General features: G+C 32.2%; 3 protein-coding genes across 4 annotated transcripts; 2 read left to right on the top strand and 1 right to left on the bottom strand.

The window, feature by feature from the left end:
* The first annotated feature begins 59 nt into the window (after window positions 1-59).
* Window positions 60-15,028, top strand: Su(dx) (WW domain containing E3 ubiquitin protein ligase suppressor of deltex). Its single transcript, XM_088240820.1, has 10 exons — window positions 60-318; window positions 4,176-4,269; window positions 4,481-4,768; window positions 5,326-5,549; window positions 7,136-7,350; window positions 8,743-8,974; window positions 10,539-10,721; window positions 10,815-11,861; window positions 12,410-12,541; window positions 13,381-15,028. The coding sequence occupies exons 2-10, from the start codon at window positions 4,215-4,217 to the stop codon at window positions 13,516-13,518; spliced, it is 2,514 nt and encodes an 837-aa protein (XP_088096946.1). The 5' UTR covers window positions 60-318; window positions 4,176-4,214; the 3' UTR covers window positions 13,519-15,028.
* Window positions 15,012-18,310, bottom strand: LOC148271865 (uncharacterized). Of its 2 annotated transcripts, none has more exons than XM_088240821.1 (5): window positions 17,759-18,310; window positions 17,506-17,592; window positions 17,082-17,357; window positions 16,289-16,448; window positions 15,012-15,277 (listed from the first exon to the last, which is right to left on the bottom strand). In XM_088240821.1, the coding sequence occupies exons 1-5, from the start codon at window positions 17,812-17,814 to the stop codon at window positions 15,137-15,139; spliced, it is 720 nt and encodes a 239-aa protein (XP_088096947.1). In that variant the 5' UTR covers window positions 17,815-18,310; the 3' UTR covers window positions 15,012-15,136. The 2 variants fall into 2 exon arrangements, with proteins under 2 accessions (XP_088096947.1, XP_088096948.1); XM_088240822.1 differs by having other exon boundaries at window positions 17,502-17,592; window positions 17,759-18,056.
* Window positions 18,311-22,123: 3,813 nt separating this feature from the next.
* Window positions 22,124-27,081, top strand: Kap3 (kinesin associated protein 3; the record flags this gene model as incomplete). The annotated part of the gene is made up of 4 exons (XM_088240824.1): window positions 22,124-22,131; window positions 24,008-24,177; window positions 25,845-26,086; window positions 26,511-27,081. Coding segments are annotated over exons 1-4 (991 nt in total), but the record flags the coding sequence as incomplete, so codon positions are not given.
* Window positions 27,082-27,149: the final 68 nt, after the last annotated feature.

Here is a 27,149-nt window from a genome sequence, read left to right as displayed (position 1 = left end):
ATATTCTGATTGAAATAGTACTTACGTAGTATCGTTTATAAAATTATTATTTCTCCGATAGAGTGCGGTAGTGCGCACGAATGATTGAAACTGATAAAGAACATCCAAAAGTGATCCGAAATGCCAAAACCAAAATTATTATAATTGACAGCAGTGACAGTGTTTGAGAGTGCTTTTTTTGCTTTGCTATATCGCTCAAAATAAATATCTTGGGCGTTTCTTTCTAATAGAGGATGTTTGCTAATTGTTTTCAAAAGTTTTTACCCGAAATGACGAAAGGATAACGCGCGACGGACCGATTTATAATTTGTGGATCACGTAAGTCATTTGTCGTATCTATTGATCAAGTAATGATAAGTGAGAAACAAAAGTCTGTTCTAGATAATTAATGTATTTCAATTCTTTCACGCTGAAATTCATTAGTAATCACTTACTGTTCAACAATGCTATACTAAGTCTGGATTTTGACAACAGCCATGATTGACTTTTGCATGTGTTTGTTATGGAAATTGCGTAAAAAGCATATCAATAAACGTCAAAATGCGTCGAGCAGTTTACAAATTATGTTTCAGTGATTATAGTGATCATTTTATCATATGCGTTTTACATTATAAATAAGGCATATAATTTTGTCTCTTCCAAAACAATGTTGATATATTTTACTGTTGCACCATGATTTCGAATCATCAATGTTTTTTTTCCACTACACGCTAAGCTTTTTATTGTTGGTTTTTCTAAATTTTGTGTTATTTACAATTACCATGTTGTGATGAAATAATATCAATATCCTATTTAAACAAGTAATAAACAATCAACATTGTTTCTCAACTCTTTGACAAAAGAATATGAAAATCTAAGCATTTTCAGGGCTTATAAACAGTAATTAGCTGGTTCAACGGACCACTTTATACACTGTTACCATTCTGACTAAGATTTTATCCATGTTGAATTATTATGTCAGTAAAATCCCTCTGGGCTTAAGTAAGTACAGTATTCATCTACAAACTTGGTTGAATATATTGTTGAAACAATAAATTCCAAACAGAAGACACCAAATATATTTTTGATTAGGAAAGTCCCCAAAGAGAAACCTTATTGAAAAATTATTTAATTTGGTTATCAAAAACACTACACAGATAAGACTACTAATCTTACACAAATGTTGATTGATTGTATTGTTTCCTATAGCCATTTTCTCATCACTAAAGATAACTTGTGCATATTTCCAATATTAGAATTTTAGTTTATCTAAACATATTGTAAGTTTTATTATTTTTAATTATTTATTGTTGTTTTTATGTTTAAATAATAAATACTTTAGACTTCTATAATCTATTCTCTAAACATTTCTTAGTTCTTTGATGTCTCCGTTCATTAAGATAAAAATCAGTTTATTTAATATTGTATGCTTAATATTATTTGTATTCTAGATTAAATATTCAAATTTCTTTAGGAAACAAGACACTTCTTAAATTCATTCATATTATTTTTGACATTTAATTTTAGATGAAAAATGATAGATTTAAATAATATACAGTCGAACTAGGTTATGACGAATAGCAAGATCTCGGATATAATGAGGAAACATTAGTTGACATTTTAGTTCATAGTTTTCTCCATACAATTGTTCACTGTTATAACAAGCTACTTCTCGGACATACCGAACAAAAATATTGTCAAAAATTACACAAAAAATTCAATTGTTAAATACAACATTCTCAAAATAAGAACCTAAGTAATAAAATCCAAATGGTCGGCTAACGTACAGGATAAATATCGCCGGGCGTTGGGATCAGATTATGTCTATGATAGCTATGTAATTGTCTAAGTACCTAATTGGATTTTTCGCCGACAATATTAAAAAATGAACACACAAGCTTTTTAAAAAATCCTAGCTTTGTGAACTTAGTAAGTGCCGGTTCTGCACATTGTTAAAATTTACAGCTGCTTTTGTAGTTTATGAATGACATGCTTGTTTCGGGAAGCCTAAGAGAAGAGACAGAGAAACAGGTCAAACGATTCTGCAAGACAGAACAGCATACGGGACATATAAAATCTCCACATTTTTAAATATTTTTTAATGACCCGCTAAGCCTCTATTTTAGCGGCTTGTCAGCAGGTGGGAAAGAGGGGATATGGAAGGAGGTAGATAATAATTCACCACAACACCCAGACCAATTGAGAAGAAAATCTTTCATGGATTTTTTTCTTGCAACTGGCGGGAATCGAACCCGCGACGCCAGTTTCACAGTCGGCCGTCTAACCAACTGCGCCACGACGCCTGTCAATGAGATTTTAAATTGTAAAACACGTAATAATATAGAACATAAAAAAAAAAATTAAGAATTCTATGAGAAAATCATTGGTGCTTTGAAAAAGTCATTGCGAGATATATTTAAAGAAAAATGACAGGAAAGCTCGGAAAAATTTAGTATGTAAATATAAATATAAGGCAATGTGTGTATGTGTGTCCTCGATAGACTAAATAACTAGTAGAAAAAAATTAGGAGCGTATGTGTTTTATTCATCATTCTCACAGGGCTGCGTTTGACGAGAATGTATATACTAAAAAATTGGAAGATGTTATTTTTTTGAATATAGAAAAAGTTTGTTTTTTAATATTTACTAACAACATTAGTTTTTTATGGCTCCCAATCAGATTCTTTTCTTAAATTCCTTATAATTTCAACAAATTTATTTCTTTGTACTGGATTTTTGGTAATGCTAAAATAATGTGAACTTTTTTAAGCATTTTTGAAAAATCACATTCCAACATAAGTTCACCCCAGTGAAGAAGAGCAGAGTTTGACATTTGCAAAAAGAATTCTATATTTGAAAATGAATTATTTAAACAACTGGATTCTATCCCCGTGGGATTTATAAAATTAATATAACAGTGTAAGTCACTCTCCAAGCACACGAGTCTCTTTTTTGGAATGTTACAGTTATAAGATTAACTAAATATATAAAAGTAGATTGTTATAGAAAAAATGATCAATTTATGTAATTATATTAATTAATTATAAAAATATATTACACCAGAGATTTATATCATCGGAAATCATGGCTGTTGTAATATATTAATAATAATTTAATTAATAAAATAAATAAAACAACTTTGTTAAAACTTTGGTAAAAACCACTAATTTAAAAAAAAAAAAAATCCACCGACCGGTTTCGAAGCAAACAAGCTTCTTCTTCAAGGTTTACGTAAATTTTAATTGTTTAATTTAATACATTTAATCATTTTATTCCATAAAGTGAATGCCGATTCAATATATAATAAATTAAAATGCTACACTGAGAAGTACGAGATTGTTGTCTTTAAGGCAAAAAAAACTAAATTTACATGTGTCACCACTCTTCATAGACGGTACTGAAGTAAAAAGAGTAAAGTCGTTCAAATATCTAGGCCATACACTTGATGAAAACTGTGCGGACGATTCAGATATAAGGCGACAATATCGAGCCTATTGTACACAAGCTAATGCTGGCACAAAGATATTATCAATGCTCCGTGAAAGTGAAGAATAGGTTGTTTCAATCTCTATGCATGCAGCAATACTGCAGTAAACTGTGCTGTAAATACAATCGTCAAATGTTAGGGATACGAAAGTGTGCTATAATAATGGATATAGAGCCCTACACAAGCTTTCCCGACATTGTACCACGAGTGGGATGTTTGCTGCTGCAAGATTGCTGCGACACCGGTAGCAGGCTTCAGATAACAGCTGGGGAAAAGCCCTAACATCATAATCAGCGCCAACTGGTGGAACATTGCTGGGAATCAAAGTTGTGTCAGCATTGGAGCAGAATGCTTAACTGCCATTCTTCTTTATTTTCTTACTTATTCTACTAATTGTTTTTTAGTTTTATTTTTTGTTTCTCTCTTTTTCATTTCTGTTATCTTTAAATTCTTTCTGGTATATTGAATGTTTTATTTGTTTTACATTGTTTAAATCTGTTTATGGTATTCTTCATCTTGTTTTTCTGATTATTTATACTTTTTAATGGTTATATGGCCGGCTGGATATTGCACTACCTGCCCAATAGAGCTGGAATAAAAAATATTATATTAATATTAAATTTTATAGTGCCTTACTTTTCAAATATGAAAGCAATCGCCATTTCAGTATTTTAAATCATTTATTTAATTAAATACATTTTTTTTTTAGATTTATAAAATGAAATTGGACTAATATCAAAGTATCAAAATGACTACGGCGGCTGCAGCACCTTTAAGTAGCTACCACCAGTTAAGTGTCACAAGTAAGTTTTGTCATTTATGAATTATTTTGAATATTAATATTTTACCTTCGTGCAAAGTAATGAATGGTTTATTTTGTTTCGTGACTGTAAAATAACTAACCTAAGTATATGTAAAATAACTAGCCTAGGTAGAAATTATAATCTTTGTTTACACTATGAAAAATAATTTTAAAATTGCAAGGAACGTTATGTTTAATTGTTTATTTTTTAGTTGAATCGGCATCATTGCGACACAGTGGGCTATTCAAGCCGAATCCTTACGTGGAAATATTAATAGATGAAAAAAGTCCCAAGAAGACAGAAGTGGTAAAAAGTACCACACACCCAAAATGGAAAGAAGAACTGACTGTCCTTGTGACTCCTCAGTCTAAGATATCATTCCGAGTCATCGATCATCACAACTTCCGCAAGGATAACATAATTGGAGAGTTTACTCTGTATCTTCACCAAGTCCTGACCAACTACAACGGGAAGTGTGAGAATTTAGAATTAACTTTGGGTAAGCTCTGAAACAAATTATTTTATTTATGTATTATTCCAATATTTTGAGTTTGTTAAAATGTTTGTAGGCAAAAGACTGGATTTCACCCCCTAGGGAGTCTTTATGTATTATTTATTTCACAAATAAACACTGGAGACTATTAATGTGAACACACTGCACTCAAGAGATACTATTGAAATGTTTATATTTTACGGATTGTTTATTTATTCAATAATTTATTTTTTTTTCCAATTTTAAGTGACTAATTTTTGATCAGAAATGTTTTTAGTTTGAGTGTTCATCTGATAGTAATATTAAGCACATGGTCATTATCAAAATAAGTGTTTAAAAACATTTCGAAAAAAAAAAAAAAATTTATGTCGCCCAGGGGGGATGTTTTGGAACGCAGTGATTAGGTCGACAAACTAGGATTTATGTGCCACATGAACTAACACCAAGAAATTTCACCAACTAATTTTTACTATGTATAATATAATGTTTATTTCTCTCCCTATAAAAATGACAAAATGCTTGTTACGATACTTATAATAAACATTGAAAACTTCCAAATTCAGAGTTAATGACTGGGCGGGACTTTGGAATGGAGGCCACACGCAGTGGCGAGCTAGTGGTGGTACTGTCGGGTCTCCGAGTTGAAGGGATTCGAAACTCGGGCACCACAGTAGAACCGGGACCCGGGGGTACGCTACAGTTGGGAAGGGGGATACGTGCAAGAGTCAGACCGAGAGGTCCAGCTCCACCCGTGCCCTCAGTTACAGCTTCTTCTAGAAGTCAACAGGTAACGTTTACCTTTTTAATTATATCGTGGGGTAACTACAACCAGGTAACTTCAAAACACATTTTTGTATCCTCCACCATGAACGCTACAAGAATAAACAAGTCGTGCATTCAAACCATCATAATATTAATTGAATGCATCACTCACGACTTGTCTATTTGTAGCATTCATGGAGGAAGATACAAAGATGTGTTTTAGTGGTTATCTAAAAAATTCTGATTCTGATTTTGAAGTTACCTAGTTGTAGTAATTACCCCACGATGTTGTCACTGTTGCTATTATTATTATTGAAATTCTAGATATTTCAATAATACTACTGCAATTCGCACATTGTATGATACACTAGTCCACAGCATACTAGAATACAGGTAAATGTCGTTTTGTGCCGGTTTGATTTATGCTGATTTACAATTACGCCGGTTAGTGCCGGCGTTGGATTCCCCGGTTCGGCCGACACCAGACGACAGTAGGCGCCGCGATTCTAATAGCAGACACACTTTTGCACATTGTTTTATTCTATTACTGTGTATGCGAGCAGCCTATTGTGTGTGTGAAATCGTTTCCGAGTTAGTTTCGAACCTAACCTTATATCTTCCATTATATTTGTGTTCATTTTATGATGATTTTTTTTACGCCATTGTCTCTCGGAACGGAACCCCGGCGTAAAGCGACGTTTACCTGTACTATTCAATAATTTGGGACCCTTATGAATCAAACCACATCCTTGAAATAGAGAAGGTTCAAAAGCAATTTTTGCGATACTTGTATCTTAAAGAAAATAATGAGTATCCATTCTTGTATCCAGCGTTATTTCGAGCAGGGATGCTGGATTACAACATTCTCGAATCTTGTTGTCAAATTTTTCTTGGGGAACATTTCTACAAGCTGATTTCTGAAAGTATTTGTAATCCAAATATACTGAAAGAGATCAGTTTGTATGTTCCCAATAATTATACTAGAGCGAGATCTTATGGAGTGTTTTACATGAAAGTAAGATGATCAGTCTTATGCTTCAGGTGCCAGTCTTGAGATTATAAAATATCCTAGTATAAAAACACCCTTTAAATAAATATTTCATGTCAACCATGCATTGAACTTGAAACCTCTTGCATGGTAGGCAAATACGCTGACCACTAGACCACGAGGCAGGCAAATATAATTTATGTAAATTATGACATTTATTATAAGAGTTATAATAAAATAAAAATTGCCCGCCTCATAGTACAGTGGTCAGTATATAAATTTAGTAAAATATTTTTTATTGTCGTACGTAATCAAAAAATTAATATGTGTTCTGAAGTTATTCATGTTTTTATTTTATAAAATGAGGCCACGTGACAAATTTTATATTAATTTATGCAAGTGTTAGGTTTTTTTTAAAACATGTTTTTTTTTACGCTCTCTTACAGACCTACAGATTTAATATTTAGTTAGATGTAAATAAATTTCTCTAAATAAAACTATCAAAAGATGAAGTTATTAACTTTTTGAATTTGCAAAGATTACATTTATGAAATGTTTCCAATAAGAGATTTTGTATGATATATGTAATAAGCTATTTTAAATTATATATTTTCATTCTATAGAGTGCTGGTGCGGCTCCACCCCCGGGCCCTCCTCCAACAGCCAGCATGTGTAACGGGTCTGCCTCGGGAGCTACGGCCTCGGGGGTCCCCAACGGCTCGGCCGGCCCATCTCAGGGCCCCCCCCAGGGCACCCCCAGCCAGCCTCCGCCCCCTCCTGCTGCGGATGAGCCTCTGCCCACAGGGTGGGAGATGCGCTATGACGTTTATGGACGAAGGTATCGTATCGCATATTCGAATTATAACCCAAATTTTTATTTAACTATATCTTCTATTTTTTTTTTGAAACACGAAAATTTGAAATGAAGACATTTTTTTATCTAATATTTTTAATTATTATTGTCTTAATAAACTTAATAATAATTAAGTATTGATTTCGTTTTTCTTTGAAATTTTGATGCAGACAGAACCGATATTTAAATCTAAATAAATTAAAAGTTAAATGTAAAAAAAATTTTTTTTTGATAGAATGCGAAGTTATATAGAATAAATTATTTTTAAAATCCTCATACTATATGCTTAAATATTCGCATACATAATTCTAGTTCCCGCTTGAACATATGTACCAACACTTATTTGAGCATCCCTGTTCTCAAACAGTTTCATATTTTAATTTTTGTTTTGATGACAATTTGAGATTTTCTTTAAAAATGCTATGGGATTTTTTTAGACAAATCTAAATATATATGATACATTGGTATTGCTTTAAACCGAGAAAAGATAAAACAAAAAAACCCATTGAAAAATATGTGGTTTTAAGATAATGTCTGTATTTAGTTTTTAAGCACTCCTGGAAATTCAGTTATTTTGACTTATGACCATTTTATCGGATGTGCAATATACTCGTATCATATTTATTTTACATGCTTTTTAATCCTTAATCCAATCTTAAAATACTTGTCATTATTGATGGAACTTTTTTTCCTTACGTTTAATGCTTACTGGAGCATGTGGACATTACGAGATGTCTTTATGCAGTATTTCCAATCAACACCTCGCCTCTTCCCGACTAAAATTATATTCATATCGATGAGTATTCATTGACTCTTTTACGTGATCAGTTTGTGTAACATTCTCCATTATGCCTGATTTATTATTATTACATATGTCGCCGCCAAATAGTTAAATCAGCGACTTAACTGGGCGGCTAGGCTGTTCATTAAATACCAGCATTCAACTGAATGGCTAGGCCGTTCGTTAAATGAATTAAGATAGTTGTTGGCTGGTTGAAAGCTAGCCCTTTGGAAATAGCTGAACCAAAAGCCGCCGGGTTGAGTTTAATAAAAAAAAAATAGTTTTATTACTTAACTTATTAAGTAAAGTTAAGGATTGATTATTAACTCAATTTATTATTTAACTTAATCCAACCTATTCTAACATAACATAATTTCACATAACCAAATAAATAAAAAAAGAGGCTATGCGACGTTTAACCCTTTTGTTTAACGTTCATTCAGCGAACGAACCTCTGCTTTTCCAGCCAATTCAAACGGAGCTCCCTTAAGAGGTCTTCGTATTTTGTTGAGTTGTTTTCAAAACTTGCAAATTCAACTCAGATTCGTCATCGGCGGTGTAAAACTCACATTAACAATTATGTGTCATGTATGCAGGTATTACGTAGACCACAACACGCGGTCCACGTACTGGGAGCGGCCCATGGCGCTGCCGGGCGGCTGGGAGATGCGGCGCGACGAGCGCGGGCGCGTGTACTACGTGGACCACAACACGCGCACCACCACATGGCAACGCCCCTCCCCTGAGCGCTTGCAGCACTTCCAGCACTGGCAGGGGGAGAGGAGGCACGTCATCACGCAGGGCAACCAGCGCTTCCTCTACAATCAGGTTGTTATTTCTAAATAAATATTTGTGTTCTTATGATTTGCCAAAATATTTATATTTTCGGGCCATTTTCAATGAGTTGTTAATAACTCATTATTATATGATGGGAATCAACTTTTTCCTCAACTCTTTCATCTGTTGACTTCTGTGAAGTAAAAGAGCTGGAAACCATTATTGATGTGGATGAGATTCACCTGGCTGAATTATTTCACCTACTAGGTAACACCTGAAATAGTTTTAAATTTATATACTTCTTTTTATACCAGTCAGTTTAATTAACAATATTTTGAGTATGTTCAAGTGTCTGTAGACTGGTTGACAGGCTGGATTTCACTCCCTAGGGAGATCTAATTAAATTGATTAATGTGGTCTACAGTTTTTGACATAGACCGGCGTAATATATATTTTTATTTGATTTATTTATTATGTATACGGCCTAAGCAAATTACAACACTTACTTAAATATGTACTTAACATTAATAATAAATAAAATTAAAAAAATGATAATAATACATGTAGCATAGACAAACAAGGACACACTCTACATAAGACTCGAGCTAAGCCATGCCAATCCTTATTCATCCCACATTGTTTTAGTAGTGAAGAAATCTACAAAAAGAAGGAAAATTCATCCTAAAGAATTCCAAGTTGTAGGATGAATTGACTAGTCTACTCATTCTGTATATTTGGGCATAAAAACAAAAGTTGCTCTTAAAAGATTTAATAAATAACAAATTTTAACTTCTGATAACACAGTTGGAAACATAAAAATAAATTGATTGCAATGGAGATGAGACATCACTTATAACATTAAGTGTATAGTAATTTTTTTCACCTCCCCAATATACATCTTATAGCTACAGAGCATGGGCGGTTGGAATTTAAATTCTCTAATATTCTTCTGACTTATTTAGGTTTATGAACGTGCAAATGGGTGATGAAAGAATTCCTGAAAAGATTTACAATACAAATGTAGATTGATAAACGACCAAGAAAGAAGAATGATTAGTCCAATACTAATTTTTGAAAGTGAATGTGTGAAAGTACAGCAGTTAATGATATTTATTCATATGTACACCCAGTGGGCATTTACAAAGACGATATACATTAAATCTATATATTTCTGAGCAAAGAATTCTTAATGATGCAAACATAAAATAGCAAATCACACACTGGACGTCCCTGATTTAACGAGACTGATAAGTATCAAAGTACCAAATAGATGTACAAGATTGCTGTCTACCTTTGTTGTGGCGTCTTTTATAAATTCTCTAATTGTCGGACTACGACTATTATCAGCTCGGAAACAAGTATGGAGAAATTGATATGTTTCTTTTTCTATTGTCAGTTTTGAGATAAAAAATTAATGATTAAGATTAAAAATTCTTATGGCAATAAAAACGATGTAACTTAAAATCTGGCCTTAATTTTATTTATATTTGCATTGCTTGTGACTCGCGACCCCACGAGCGAGGCAACAAATATATGAACGAATTTTCAAGCTGAATATCATAACCTGTATGTTATGAAATTCGTAACAATGTGTACTTATTTTGATATTTTCCAGCCTGGTGGTCCCGCTAGCGAGGCGGCTAGCAGCAGTGCTGCGCCCCCTACAGCCACAGCTGAAGAGGAGGAGGCCTTAGGCCCCCTCCCATCCGGCTGGGAGCGCAGAGTGCAACCCGAGGGCCGCGTTTACTTCGTCAACCACAAGAACCGTACCACTCAGTGGGAGGACCCCAGGACACAGGTAATTAGTCATTATTCTACTACAATTGATGAACAGGATGATCTTACCTGTCTTCATTTTCTGGGAGTAATTCTTTATAAAAATGAATTACAGGGTCAGGAAGTTAGCACAACGGATGATGTCGCATTACCCCCCGGCTGGGAGATCCGACACACTGAAGATGGAAACAGATACTTTGTGGATCACAATACTCGCACCACAACCTTCCAGGATCCACGACCTGGTGCCCCACAAGGACCTAAAGGGGTTTACGGAGTTCCCAGAGCGTATGAAAGATCTTTCCGTTGGAAACTCAGCCAATTCCGATATCTCTGCCAAAGTAATGCTCTTCCCAGTCATATAAAAATAACTTTGACTAGACAAACGTTGTTCGAAGATTCATATCATCAACTCATGAGGTTACCCGCGTATGAACTCCGCCGAAGACTATATGTTATTTTCCGCGGAGAAGAAGGTCTTGATTATGGTGGTGTATCTAGAGAATGGTTCTTCCTTCTCTCCCACGAAGTCCTAAACCCCATGTACTGTCTATTCGAATACGCCAATAAAAATAACTACAGCTTACAAATAAACCCCGCTAGCTATGTCAATCCGGATCACCTTCTGTATTTCAAATTCATTGGCAGATTCATAGCGATGGCATTGTACCACGGAAGATTTATATACTCCGGTTTCACTATGCCATTTTATAAACGAATGCTTAACAAAAAGTTAACGATGAAAGATATTGAATCTATAGACCCAGAATTTTATAATTCTTTGGTGTGGATTAAGGATAATGATATTGATGAATGCGGATTGGAATTGTGGTTTAGTGTAGACTTTGAAGTTCTCGGTCAGGTTGTTCACCATGAACTAAAAACTGGTGGAGATAGAGACAGGGTGACACAACAAAATAAAGAAGAATATCTCGCCTTAGTGACCGCTTGGAGAATGTCACGTGGCATCGAAGAGCAGACTAAGGCATTTTTGGATGGTTTTAATGAAGTTGTACCACTGGAGTGGCTGAAGTACTTTGACGAACGTGAGCTGGAATTGATGCTGTGCGGGATGCAGGAGATAGATGTGGAAGATTGGCAAAGGAACACTATTTACAGGCACTATACACGGACCAGCAAGCAAGTCGCCTGGTTTTGGCAGGTGAGAACAAAATACTTATTTCTGTCGCAAAATGAATCAGCAGAGCTGTTGGACTTGCTCCACACCACTCCTGCTGCAATTAAGTCAGCTATCCTACCCATTGAATGGCCATCCCCTCAACTCTCCTCTTTTTAACATGTTTCATTTCTACCAATCTTTACTTTATATCCTTTTTCTTTTTTTTAATAATTATAATCATATAGTGAAATAATTATAATTCTATTTTGTCATTTGCTATAATACTTTATGTACTTTTTATAGAATAATACTTGATTAAAATTTGAGGATTCTATCAAAATGGGTATCTCACAAAGATGGATACATTTATTGAAAAAGGAATATGGAAGTACACTCATTTACAAAAAGATGCTTAGATCTACATATTGCATTTTTTTTAATAAAAAAAAATCCACCTCTCTTTTTAACAACTGTGCAAGTAGAAATAGGTCAATGCCTTCTTAATGCATATATCATTGTTATTAACTATTTATATATACATGAAGTTTCTTTCAATATAACTTGTGATTGTAATATGGTTGTCTTTATAGTTTGTGCGGCAGACTGACAATGAGAAACGAGCTCGCCTGCTCCAGTTTGTGACAGGAACATGTCGTGTGCCCGTCGGAGGATTTGCTGAACTGATGGGCTCCAACGGACCGCAAAGATTCTGCATTGAGAAAGTAAGAATAATGTTTGAATTAATTTTCACACAAGCTAATTATTGTAATTTGTTTATTTCCGCCTTAAAGTTTTTTCCAGGAGAGTTCAAAATATATCTCGTAAAATTGTGATTATTGCGATTTTTCAGTAAATTTTGGACAAAGAAATACAAAAAAACATATTTTCAAAACCTTTTTTCATTGTTTTTTTTATTTCTCACTTTAAAAAAGTATCGCAATTATTTTTATTTGTTAACTGTGATCTAGTGTAATACATAATATAGTAATTATCCGGATTAATAAGTGCCAGACGTTATCCAAATATGCAGAAATCCAGATTCGGATTAAATTAATATATTGAGTTTTTCTACTGACATTTCTTGGTGGAACTGCATTTTAATTATAATAATATAAATACTTTATAGTTTTATTCCACTTCTATTTATAATTTTTTACCAGTGACTGGGTTTCGCCGTGACCGACATTGTCAGACTGGTGTGGTGTGGAAGTGGAATAAAACTATAAAGTATTTTTATTATTATAATTAAAGGATTAAATTAAGGCAATTTTTTTGAAAGAAAACACAAAATTTACTCTAAGATCACTTTTTTATTGCTTTTGAAATAATACAGTTAATTGGAATCACATTAATAACTTACTGGATAATGTCTAGCAAAATTAATTGCAAAGAAACACGTATATGAGCAGAGCCTTTTTATTTGTTATTATAACATCTCCTTTATTTTTTAATTTCTGATAACGATCCAGATATTTTGCAATCCGGATGACTGGAGTTCGGATAAAGTTTCTAATGTAGGTAACGTGTATTTTAAGTTATTGAATTTAAAATAAAATTTCAGGTGGGGAAGGACACATGGCTACCACGTTCTCATACATGTTTTAATAGACTGGACTTGCCTCCATATAAAAGCTACGACCAAATGGTAGAAAAACTCAACTACGCCATTGAAGAAACTGAAGGGTTTGGTCAAGAGTAAAAGAGTTATATTGCAAACTAAATAATATTATATTTATGCCTTAAGAAGGTTGTTTTAAAAATATCAACCTTTCAAAGAAATCAGCCAGTGTATAGTGAATTTTAAATAAATATTGTTGCATGATTTTTTATTAATTATTAAATGATGCTCAAATAATTAAACAACAGTGACAATTTATGCAATAAGAAGTATATCTTCTATTAAATAAGAATACAATACGGAAACTGAGACCTTGTATCAAATTAATTTATCAACGCATGACTCCACTGTTCAAAAGGAAATGCTATGTATGTATGGGTTGCAATAAAATATAATTATATGTAATGCCGATTGATATGATAGCGAGGTTAAGTTATACATCTTCAAAATCCGTTTGTGAATTATTAATAGTACTTAATGTTCAGCTCAATACTTGAATTATATTTCATTATAATATTTATATCACAAAACTCCATTCCTTATAATTATTTTGTTGCAAAATACAATTTACCCCATTCGATTATTTTGACCAAAGACGGGAAATGTAATTATTAAACGGGAATTTGGGCTATAAAAATAGTAATGTAGGTTTTATACAAGATTATCATTTGTGATTTTTGCTGTGTATTTTACGTGATTAGATGTAAATGTATGTCGAGGAAAATTAAATATAGCATTACCAGTAAATTTTAATTAAATTATTAGTGTTAACTTATTGTTAATAAAAACTTGGGTGCTTTGTTCTTAATGTAACGTGATTTTATAGAAAATAATATATTCTTCTGTCACCTTTGATGATTTTGAATTCCGCTACCAAAAGAACACTGTCCACATATTCCATACTCGAGTATATTAATTGTTTGTATTATATAATGTGTTAGGACTATTTTTTTCATATTATGCAATGTAGTTTAGAAAAATATATCAAAATGTTAACGGATTTGTTGTAAAGTTGAGGGAAGATTTATATTTGTAAATAAAGAGATGATCTTCTAAGATATTGTATGTAATTGTAATTCTAATTCATAAAATCACATATTTTTCTGGTAAAAATGGATCTAACTTCAGACATTTTTATGAAAACTTAACTTTTGAAATCTATAAAATACATTTTATCTGCCTTCTCAAAAGCGAGTTGATAAAAATCACATGTTCACATTCACTGGAAAATATAGTTTAGATTTGTATGAATGCATATAATATACATACTTATATTTACCACAATATTACAGAGATTTATTTACTAACTTATTTTAATTAGATTTGAAAGTATTTTCATAATGTTTCAGAGAAAATATTTTGTATTAATTATTATTTTATTTATAACATTTATGTACCTACCTACCTTTGAAATTCTAAGATTATGAGAAATTATGCTTATTCCTTTAACTACCTTGCAAGTTGCTGAATATTTCACGTAATTTGATATTTTTGGAATAGGGACCAGAAGGCAGATTGTAAATAAGATACATAATCGTGTAGTGGTATGTGTGTAAATACAATAAAAATGTAAATTTCAAGTGAAAACAAAGAGTATTCATTTATTTTATATCAAATATTGAACCATATTCATATTACATATATTATTTAATTAATGTTTAGCCTTAACTAAAATTTACATTTGGAGATCCAATCTTTATTATGATCTGAAAATATTTTTCCAGATTTCATCAAACGGCTTCATCTGTATTCCGATATGAGCAGATCCCGGTGGAGATATTGTTACCGTTGTTTCCTCTCTTCCATCGCTGCTCTTAATTGTTTGGGTAGTTTCAATATTCTAAAAGTAAAAAGTGCACAGAGGTGGCTTTAAATATTAGGTTCTGATATTAAACAAGAAATAGATTACATAGATCACAAACTAATGGAAAGTAACGAAGAAATTATTTGATTGTGACTTGTGATGTTCAAAATACACAATAATCTCTTCCGTGATTCCGAGTCAGATTACGAAAATGTTTTTTCTCTCCCACTGCATACTTAACATTATTTATTTTATTTATTAAAAGAAAATAACAGCCATTGTAACAAAAAAAAACATATTTACAAATAAACCAAAATTATAGGCTAATTATAGTTTACTATATACAAGTAAATACAATGCAAAAAAAAAGTAAGAAAAAAAGCGTACCCGTGAAAAGCCACTCCGCATTATTTCACTTATATATTTTTTTTATTATAACAATAATAATGAAAAGAACATATGAAAATATTTTTTTTTGATCTTAGAAATTTTGTTTTAAATTCCTTTCATTCAATTAAATTCTTAAAATATATAAGAATATTGGGGATACCAGACAGTGGAGCAATATTCAAGGATACTGCGTACATGTGCAAAATATGTTTTTAGTGCCTGCGGATTGTTAAAAGGCTTACAGACTATTATAATATATTATAAAGTCCAATGTTTTTTAATTATACTGTTAGATAGCATATAATATGTTAAAAGACTGTTCAAATTCACCTAGCTTTTAAAAAAATACATAAAGTAAAATGTTTCTTTTTACTTTTTATGTTTCCCTGAGGAAAAAATGTAGCAAAAAAATCTCCAGAAATTAAATACTATGTTTTGCAGAAAAGAGTACAGAGAAGGAAGGTATGTAAATTTGGGGGCATATCAACTACTAAATAAATATAACTTATTTTATATGCAATGTCAGGTATGTATATATATTTTGTTACTTTAACAGGTGAAATCTGGCACCGGGGAAAGTCTGACTCTAGAGGTAGTATGAATGTTGTATTTTTCGAAATTATCTTTCATTACTTTTAAATAATTTATCATATTTACCCCGTCTGGTAATGTAATGCTTCGCCTCAAAATAGTGTGTCCATAAAATGCATAATCGTTATTAGGAGAAAACTTTTCTACTTGAGAGTGCCCCTCAGTAGGTTTTGAATTTTCTTTATTTTTATCAAATAATGAATCCATGAATTCCTTGGGAGTTATCCTGAAATTGGGGACTTGCTTATATTGAATGCAATCAAGGTTAAACACCAAACTATTAGGTAACCATTTTTTAATCAGTTGTAAACTTGTAAGAAAATAGTTAGTAGTGTAAAATGCAAATAATTTTTAGATATCCAGGTTTAAGTTTAAAACGAGCATTATAAATCTATTTTTACTAAAAAAGCTTGTGGATCAGATACAATTTCATATTTGCTATTTTCATAGTATTTTTTTCGTGGTATGTCAAAAAAATGTAGATTCCCAACTTTGACCAGCGATATAATGTTGCAGTTTATAAAAACTAAGTAATTCATTATTCTAAACTTTCTTGTTCGGCATTTATCATTATTTTGATTATACATTAAGTAACACAGATCAAATTCTACAGTTTACAGAAATAGTACCACATTTTTCCAATAAACTTGAAAAATATGCATTTTTACAAAAGCATAAGAGATTTTTAGACAGGTAAGTTGTATAAAATTTGTTTTAAATAATACGTATACAAAGTCACAACTGCCACTTAAAAAAAATAGTAATTTTAGTTCGGGCACGACATTTCGTTAAGACAATGTCCTAAAAAATATGACTTATTGATGAAACAACTAATCCTATTATAACCTAGCATACTTACTCGGAATCGTTTCTTTTAGAGTTTTTTTCCCATTGTTCCCAAGAATTGAATCCTGACCTCAAATACTGGTCTCTTAAGCTCTCCTTTTCAGGAGGTTCTAGAAACCTCGCAGGAAGTTCTTCTAGACCTGGAAGATTCGTTTCTCCCATCATACCCCCAAAAGATTTCATTATATCGTTCATCTGCCTCTCAAAATATTTATGTATTTCGAGAGGATTGGCAAAGACATGAAAGCCACCACGAATATTGCCATTTCTGTATTCACCTCTATAGTTGCTGCAAATTGAAAAATATTACTTTAGATAATTAAAAAATAGAAAAAAAAACACATTTAATACATTAAGCCAGAAGTAGATCTACGGCAGCATTAAAACTACTGTTTTTTCTTCAATTTATATTTGCGGATCTATATCCTGATACCTACTGATGAAGTTCATCATCTGTGTCGTCGTCATCGTCTATGTTCCATATTGGGTTCCGGAAATCATTCTGAGATTTTGAACTATCTGGGCTGAAATTAAAATGGTAATTATAAAAATATAAAATAGCTTAAAAAATATTAGATAGAAATAAAAAAATTCAAGCTATGGTGAACACATTATGAATTGATAGATACTAAAATGTTTATAAAATGACGCAATATTGAATTGAAACCATTGAAACAATAAATAACTTACCCTGTTTTACTACGGTTCAAGCCGAAGAATGAACGAAAAATATCAGAAAAATTCATTTGTTTCAATTTTGCTGCCACGTATACTAAGAAAAACAATGCACGGTAGAACAGCAATACGCGAAAATCGAAAATAGTCTCAATACAAAAATTCCACAAGGAAATCAACTGCGCAATAGGCAAAAGGCCAGAACAGAAACGTCAGAATTGTTCACCTGTCAAAATAGGTAAAAAATATTAGACATCTTCTAAAGGAGAGTGCGTTCACAAGTGTAAACGCGTTCCTTTATGTTTGTGATAAATCAACGTTCTTGAAAATAAAAGTTGATGTCGAAGTGTCACTCGTATTTTTTATTATAAATTGTAAAATGTCACATGAAGCCACATTGACGGATATGTTAAGAAAGATTTAAAAAATATTTTTGAAAAGGATTATATTTAAGCCCTTTAAAAATGATCTAACAATAAAAAACCTTTATTATAGCCATATTGAACCCATCTTGAATTTGCGTCTATCAAATGGAATCCACAATACATGACTTATATTGACAGGCTGGAGAAAGCAGAGATAAGGAGAAAGTTCAAAACAAATTTTTAAAACATTTGAATTCCCGATGCTCTCTTATATTTCCAAATTATGACTTATCTGCACGTTTTAACAAACTTATTAACCTTGAAAAAGGGAGAACATTAATATACCTCACTTTCCTTTATAAAATTATTAACAGTCCAGCTGATTCATCCCAGCTCCTAAATAAAATTCAAATCAACTGTCCATCACGTGCCCTACGAAATCACCCAACCTTTCGAATACCCAGCGTCAATACAAGCTATTGTCAGAATTCGTTTTTACATAGATCGTGTTCCACATTTAACAGCTTTTTTAACCATACAGATATCTATCATACAGGATTACAATTATTTAAAATTAGTGTATTGAAAACTTTTGAATAAAACTCCCTTTGATCCCCTTTTCTCTTACATCACTTCACATTACAAACATTAATATTGTTATTTTTAATCAAATTTCTCTACCGAAATTTGTATTACTGCGCTAAAATTGCTTAAATGAAATTGTATCAACTACCTTTGGTTTAAATTTTTTCCCTAATATTGCTTTTTCAAATTTTAAATCTTGCTGTACCTGTTATTCTTTCTTTTTTCTCTGCTGCATTAACATGTTTTTATACTTTTAAACTCCGTTTAATTACTTATATTGAATATCATAGAATTAAGAAAATAGTCTGAATATGTATATAAAATCAATATATTGCTGCTCTTACTATAATGTGTCATTAATATTGAAGACGTTTTTTAAATTGACTTAAATTTATTGTCTTATATTATTTCATTTGAAGATTCTTCTCCACGTTTCTTTGAATCCAATAAAATATGTATGCGTATATTTATGGTTTCCTTTTTGAAAATGTTCCTTATTAAAAATGTTTTTTATTTTGTTATTTCTGAGCCTGTTTTTCACTCACTATTTTAATTCTTACCTTTTAATTACTTGTACAAAAAAATCTTCATTTAAAATATTATTTATATTTGTAAATACTAATTGCAAACTTTTAAATGTCCTTTTTTACTGTAATTTTAATTTTTAAACAACTTCCATGTAAGTTTTTTTCCTTCTCTTTTTTATACTTTTATTGATAACCTTACATATAATTATTATACAGGGCGTTCTTTAAACCCTGTCACATCCGAAACCACGATGATAAGTATGAGCAAGAAGGCATATTGGCACATCAAAATTATTTTTTAGAACGAATAAAGTAAGGGAGGCGTTACGTCATTTACTTACTTTTACCAAATATTGAATTTTGAGGGCGATTTTCAACAAATTTTAACTAACTCACTATTAGAAAATGAAAATTACGTTAGGCTAGGGTGAGATTTGAACCTTTTTTATTCATTTTTCCCAAATAGAAGAATATTTGTATAAATTTATTAAAAACTTTTTTGAGCTCGAGTTGTTTTAATTTGTATGAAGTACCTAATCATTATGTATCTCCATTGATCCCATGATGAAATAAATATGACATTAGTCACTCATCCGAATGTAAAAACACAGTTACTCGTTAGAAAAAAAGAGTATTTTTTAAAACGCCATTTTTGTGAAAACCATCACAGGGGTCTTATAAAATAAACATCCCAACACGTCTTGCAGCTACAAAGCCTAAGGGAACATGGAAGTCTGGAAATTTCCAGGGCTCATGACCTGTCATTGGCTGGTTTAAGTGGCTACTTTACACAATGTGAACTTTCACCATTTTGTCTATGTTTGAAAATCCATATTCCTTCAATTCTTTCATTTGTTGATTTAAGTGGAGTTAGCGAGCTGCTCAACAACGCCAGAAAATATATTTCATTTTTTGTGTTTCTTTTTGGACCAGTTGGCTTAATCAACAAGTTACTCTTAATCTACCTAGGAGGTGAAATCCAGTCCTTGTCTACAAAAATGTGGACAAACTCAAAACATTGTTGAGTATTTATTGTCTTTGTATCTATGGTTCTCGTAAGTGAAAGAATATCCTTGACAGATTGGTAACAGACAGATGTCAAAGGAAACTGGAAAAACGAAAAAAACTCTGCCCAGAACAGGGCTTTTCTTACTGCTTGTGTATGATAGGATTTTTGTTTAATTTATTTATTTTAACGATCATAGTTTTATTTATCACGTCATTTTTGTGTTTCGTCGCTACATATTTATACACTTATGATATGCAGTCTGAGGATGCGAAGTTTTTAAAAAGGTAATGAAATGTCACAGTTGTCATCACAGTCCTCAAACCATTTAAGATATTGATTTTTCCACTTTTTTGTTCAGGAAAGTCAAATCCGGTTCTATTGACGTACATCCAACACAAAAAGCCTTAATTGTACATTACGAACTTGAAGCTCATATTCTTGGCAAGTCTGGAGATCCTATGCATGGTGATAAAAAAGTAAGTATAATATTCTTTCGCTATATTTATTGTGAATAATTAAAATTGGTAATGAGAGTTAATGAATAATCATGTATCGATTAAGAATGTTTTGTTCAAATTAATTGAGTAATCTAGTTGGATTCTGTTTGGTATAAATATTATTGGCGATGTGCATTTTATTTTAGAGATAAAAAATAGGGGATATTAAACCTACAAATTACAGAAAATCAGTGACCGGTATTTTCGCTTTCAGCGGCCTTGAGGCTAGTTTCTGTACCGCAAAAAAAAATATGCCTTCTGAAATCAATAAATGATGTACTCATAATCAAAACTCTGCATTTATTTATGCTTTGTTAAGTTAATTTTAATAAGGATGTTTTTGTTGAGTGACGTTAGCAGGCGCTACCTAGGGGTGACTTTGTGACGTGCGAAATTATTTAATAATAAATTCATTCACATCTTAAGAACTAATGTAAAGTTTTACAAACATCACGTATATTATTCAATTTTGTATTAATTATCTTTAGACATCTGTAGTGAAAAATATGCTGTATTTCATATTAAAAATAAAATAAAATGCTGTCTACCTCAGAACAGGTATTTACTATTCCTAGTAAGAAATAGTTTGAATCGGGTTGTGGTCCTGTGGCTAGATGAAAAGTCCGTGGTTCGAATCCCACTCTACCCCAACTTGATTCCCATTTTCTAACAGTGAGTTATTTACTACTCATTGAAAATGCCCCTCAAAATGAAATATTTCGGTAAATCATTGGAACGCAAATATTTATTTTTATTTAAAAAAATAGACGGTGCTTAATATGTTCGCTTATATGTATATTTTTTACCTTCTTCACTGTTTTGCAAACATATCATAATAATACTATGCTTTACTTATAGTAAATGCCAATTTTTTCGGTACTGAACTGAACTGAACTGATCTGAATTGATGTAATCAATGATCATGAACATGTTTTTTCAAATTGATTTGGTTTACTAATGCATGATTTTTATTGAGCGCTCTATGTACTGGGTAAACAATATTAAGCGATATAAATATATTTTTAATACTGTGGAAACCGTTTTTCAGAAACTTTAATTTTTATTTTTGTTCAAGGATTATCAAAAAATAATTCGTCTGAGTAGTTTGAATTCCGAGACGAATTGTGCTGCCCTCGCTAAAGAAGTAGTGAACAAGTGTACTCTGATACATCCCTCTAAACTAACCGAAGTCGAACAGCTAATTTACTATTTGAAAAACAGAAAAGAGGGTGCCAGTAAGTATCACACAACAAATATTCAATTTAAAAAGTACAAACAATGTGATAATCTGTAAAAAATATGAAGGTTTCTAGAAACGAAGAGAATTAAAGCTTAACTCATTACACTTATGTTGGCTGCTTCACTTTCGGTATGCTAACCTTTTCTACTATTTCTATATGACGAGGTATTGTGAAGCTGGTTCTAGCAACATGTTGGTGATTAATTAATGGTTGCAACTAAACAAGTGTTGCCATTGCACCTTCTTCCACCACCATTATGGAGATATGGCTTCTGATTGTAATCGCCCCCTAGGGATGCAGAGATGCCATGAGAGTATTAGATGAATATATCGCCGCGTACAGGTGGAGCTCATTAGAGTTAAGGACGTGGGGAAAATATTAAAAAGCCAAAAAGTGAAAAATATTGTTTGGATTAGTGCATAAAAAGAAATGAATTTTGGCAATTTCTTTATAAAGGCCAAAAATAATTTATAAAACTTTCAAGGGTTTTACAACTTTTCTAAACAAGATAATAAATAAACTAATTTTGTGATTTTTCACATTAAATGATTATGTAAAATCACTTAGTTAAAATTAATTTGCCGACCGGTTTTGGAACACAACTGATCTGAAATCAAATAATTATGAATTTTCTTTATATTCGTTCCGCGCTCAGCCTCCGTACCGGCTGGGCGTGAATTATAGTTTCTCTCTCCAATCGTAGCTTAAAATTTAAAAATAAGTTGTTAACTGTTAAAAAAACATTGTGCTAGTGTTTATACGTGGTTGATGTTTAGACAGAAAGTGGAAAAAGAGGACTATTCATTTTAAAGCATTATTTTGCACTTTATTCTCACTAAAATATGTGACGAGTAGTGAATAACGGAAACTTTCAAACAACAGTGCGCCTACTTTAAAATCATAAAAAAGTATATGAATCCATTAAAATCGTTTAAGAATGTATTAATTTGTGACGCAAATGTACCAAGATTTTATTATCTGGAATACTACCTCCCACGATAAATTGAACTTATTGATAAATACTTAATATATATTTAAATATTCTTTACAATATACACACAAACTGATACATCAATCCTCAAACCACTCTCATACACACGTTTGTCTAGTAATAATGTAAAAAATAAATTAATTTAGCAGGAATTTTGCATACCCATTATAAAATGAAATAATACAGACTAAAATGGATACAAAGTCGTTGAAACAATAGACATCTTTCACCCCTACGGCAACTACACCCATCTTCCAAGAATTTAGCAAACAACATGTGTTTGCACATGTGCGACACTGCGACAGTGACTAGTGACTACCCAAAATCTACAAAAGCTACCCTTCAGATATTTTTTATCTGTTATGTTATCCATAGTGTTGAAACGGTGCTTTATCTGTTTAGTTTTTTATTGTTTACTTTTTACCATGACACTTAACAAATAAACTATTATGCTCAATGTTTATTTTTGTGAATTTATTGTAAAATTACCGGTATAAATTTAAGTTGCTAGAATTTCACTCGTCCATGCACTTTGTAGCTGCAAGACGATTAGTAATCTAGCTTCAATAGGTAAATGTTGTCAACTATTAAATTTCCAAATTTAGTAAATGGGGTCTAGAATTCCAACCGTCCATGCGCTCAGTAGCTGCAAGACTTGTAATCTAACTTCCATTTTTATAAATTTGTTTTTATTTAATTTTTTTAAATATCACTGAAACTTTAAACTTCATTGTCAAATAAAAAAATCATAAATGTAAAAAGGGGCTAGATTTCTTATTATCCATGCGCTCTGTAGCTGCAAGACGTGCTGTAATCTAGCTCCTATATATCATAATTGGAAACGAGGAACTATAATCCCAACCGTCCATGTGCTCTGTAGCTGCAAGACGTGCTGGGATATTTATTTATTGTACAGCGCGCGCCCTTGAGGTGATTTATACAAAAACGGCGCTATATAAATTATCCAAATATATATATTGAAATATAGGTTTACTGATTTTAGTTTGAACTGATTTAGAAGCTCTAATTATGACCTTTTTTAAATGTAGATATACGAGATATGAGTCCCGCAGCTCCACTGCCCAAGTGGCTTCTGTCGCCAATGTTCCGCAGTACGTAGAACTGCTGTATGAAGATATCCAGGACAAGATCAAGGGATCTGCACTTATTCTGCAGCTCGCAAGGAATCCAGATAACTTAGTTGAGCTCTCAAAAAATGGTTAGTGCTTAAGGCATTTTTATTTATCAGTTGTTGTATCTTGTTTGTCAACCTATGAAATAATCCTCGGGGTGTTGTTAACACTTATCTTTGCTAAATTTAGGAGTTATGTTGTGAAACTTCCTGACATATCCTGCGCAACATATTTTATCACAAGAAGGTGCAATATCAAACATAATCCAGCAATAGAGAGGCTTTAAATCATAATGTTACTACTACTATCATCATGCCATTTCTCATAGGGGTAGGCAAAGAGGATGGATCACCATACATGTCCATCCTGACATACATTCCTAGCTTCTTCCACATTCATATATCTTGTTATACATGCCCTTCGGCCATGTTTGCTTTTGACATTACCAGACATGTGAATTTAGTTTATCTGATCATGTCTTTCTTGGTCGTCCTCGTCCTACGTTACCATTTATTTTCTCCATGTATATCTGTTTTACCATTCTTTTGTCATCCATTTGTTCTACATGACCAAGCCATCTCAGCGACTCTTTCGGAATCTCATCAATTATACTTGTCTCATACTTAGGTTTTCACCTGATTTCATCATTTGTAACCCTGTCATACATTGATTTCCCACACATTCGTCTAAGAGACGGGATTTTGTCATCCTTCCTCTGCCAATTCCATGTTTCACTTCCATACATGAGTGTTGAGACTAAAACCCCATTATGCACTGCCAGTCTAGCTTCAATTGACATATTTTTATTAGCACTTACTGTGCTTAGTGCGCTGTTCATTTTGCTGCGCACATTCCTTTCAACATCTTTTTTTACTCTTCCGTCTTTTGAAAACATGCTTCTCAGATATACAAATTCTTCTACATGTTTAAGGCATTAGTTATTCACATTTATTATGCACTTAGTAACCTCACTTCCTCTTTCAAATACCGTAACTTTGACTTTTTGGGACCGTAGTTTTGGTTCATCACCAATTTGCTCTCCAGGCATACATTAAACCTCCTTGCTGCTTGCTATAAGAACTGCATCGCCAGCATACAACAAATAGCTTACTGCAAAATTTTCCATTTTCGCTCCAATACCCATGCATTCTATCTTTTTCGTACAGTTGTCCATGTATAGAAATGTTTTATTTTTATAAAATAAAATGTATATCTACTACAAACACATCTTAATATTTAAAAGTGATTTGTAAACGATTGCTAAACAATAAATTCAGATTCATTTTTGATAATAAATCAAGTATTATACCTTGTGTAATTATTATCCAATAAGTCTCTACCCGATAAATAATCACAAGTGAACACAAGTTTTGTATAAAATCATAAGATTCAATATGTCCATGTACTTGTAATTTTCTCAAACTAAACGGTTTGGGTAGTTCGGAAGAAATTGCCGTAAGGCAATATGCCCGCCCTTATATGTATATATATTGTATATGTATATGAAGTGTTAAATAAATAAACACATGAAATACAGTTTGAAACAATTTTTTCAATAGAAAAAGTGCTAAATTTTTTGATAGTGTATTGAAATGCTCTGTCAGTAGGTTTTTAGTTATTTTTAAGTAAGACGTGAATTTCTTTTATCAAATAGCCTCTCCCAAAAATAATTTACACTATATGCTAATATTTGCCCAGGTACTTATTAATAAGTTTGTTTAACAGTAATTAATTCCAGTGAGTGTAATTTCAGAGGCATTGTTGAGTGCTCTATCCCGAGTTCTCAGAGAAGAATGGAAGAGGAGCATTGAGCTCAGTACCAATATAGTGTTCACGTTCTTCTCATTCTCCACGTACAATGAGTTCCATCCTGTCATACTTCAGTATAAGATTGGATCGCTCTGTATGGATGTTATTGATTTTGAATTGAAGAGGTTTGATCAGTGGAAAGATACTATCGAGGGCAAAGGAAAATCTGTAAATACTCCAGAAAAGGTATGATGGTAAATCAATCATTTAAATATATCGTCGAAGGCAATCCATCACCGAGTAACTCAAATTTTACCACTTTAGGAGAGAGATTAAAATGTTTTTTTTGTATGTTAAAAAAATACGTAATTTTACTGAACACACTAAAAAATCATATTTTATTCTCTCTCCTCTAGTGTACAAATTTCAGTTACGCCGACCAATACATAAAACTTATTTTTTTATAATTGGAAATCGCTTTTGTCATTTTATCCTATTATTATTATTATGAATAATTAAATGTCATTTTCATAAAATACATATCAATTTTCACACTTAAATGGCACTTAAATTGAATAGGTTTCTTGTATTAAAAATACAGACTCTTGTCTACTTAAATTATACCGTAGTATTAATTTTGTAATCTGATAATAATTTTAACGTTTCTCAGAGTGAACTTCCAAAAAGTCGTATACCAGAACCAAAACGCCGCCCCAAGTCAGGTACCTGGGCTGTGAGTGAAGCCAGCGCTACTAATCGCACATCACGGTCCCTCAACACCAGCTATCATGAAGATCTCTGCAACGCTGCAGACTCCAACAAACCTGACGAGGAGCAGCTCAAGAGAAAACTAAAAGCCCTCACTAAGAGACAGGAGCAATTATTACGAGTAGCTTTTTATCTGCTTCTTAATATCGCTGACAATGTTAAAGTGGAAGAAAAAATGCACAAGAAGGATATTGTGGGCTTATTGGTCGGAGCTCTACAAAGACATTCTAATGTGGATCTTTCCATTCTCATTGTGTCGTTCCTTCTTAAGTTGTCAGTTTACAAGGAGAACAAAGATGCTATGGTTAATCATGGGTTTATAGAAAGACTCCCGGGCCTGCTGGACAGTGCGACATCTAGTCCAGATCTAGTAAATGTTACGCTGAGACTTTTATTCAACTTAACATTTGATACGAAACTTCGAAGTCGTATGGTGAAGATTGGATTATTGCCTAAACTGATATCTCTCATTAGTAAGTAACACAAACAAATAATAAATTGTTTATATGATTTAAAAACACAAACATATAAATGGATATTA

The sequence above is a fragment of the Micrasema longulum genome, unplaced genomic scaffold, assembly GCF_059751315.1.
Source record: "Micrasema longulum isolate JH-2025_06_02 unplaced genomic scaffold, ASM5975131v1 h1tg002616l, whole genome shotgun sequence".
In the NCBI taxonomy this organism is placed as follows: Eukaryota; Metazoa; Arthropoda; class Insecta; order Trichoptera; family Brachycentridae; genus Micrasema; species Micrasema longulum.
The sequence above is the reverse complement of the archived record's forward strand: the minus strand, read 5'-3'. Positions and strand labels throughout refer to the sequence as shown.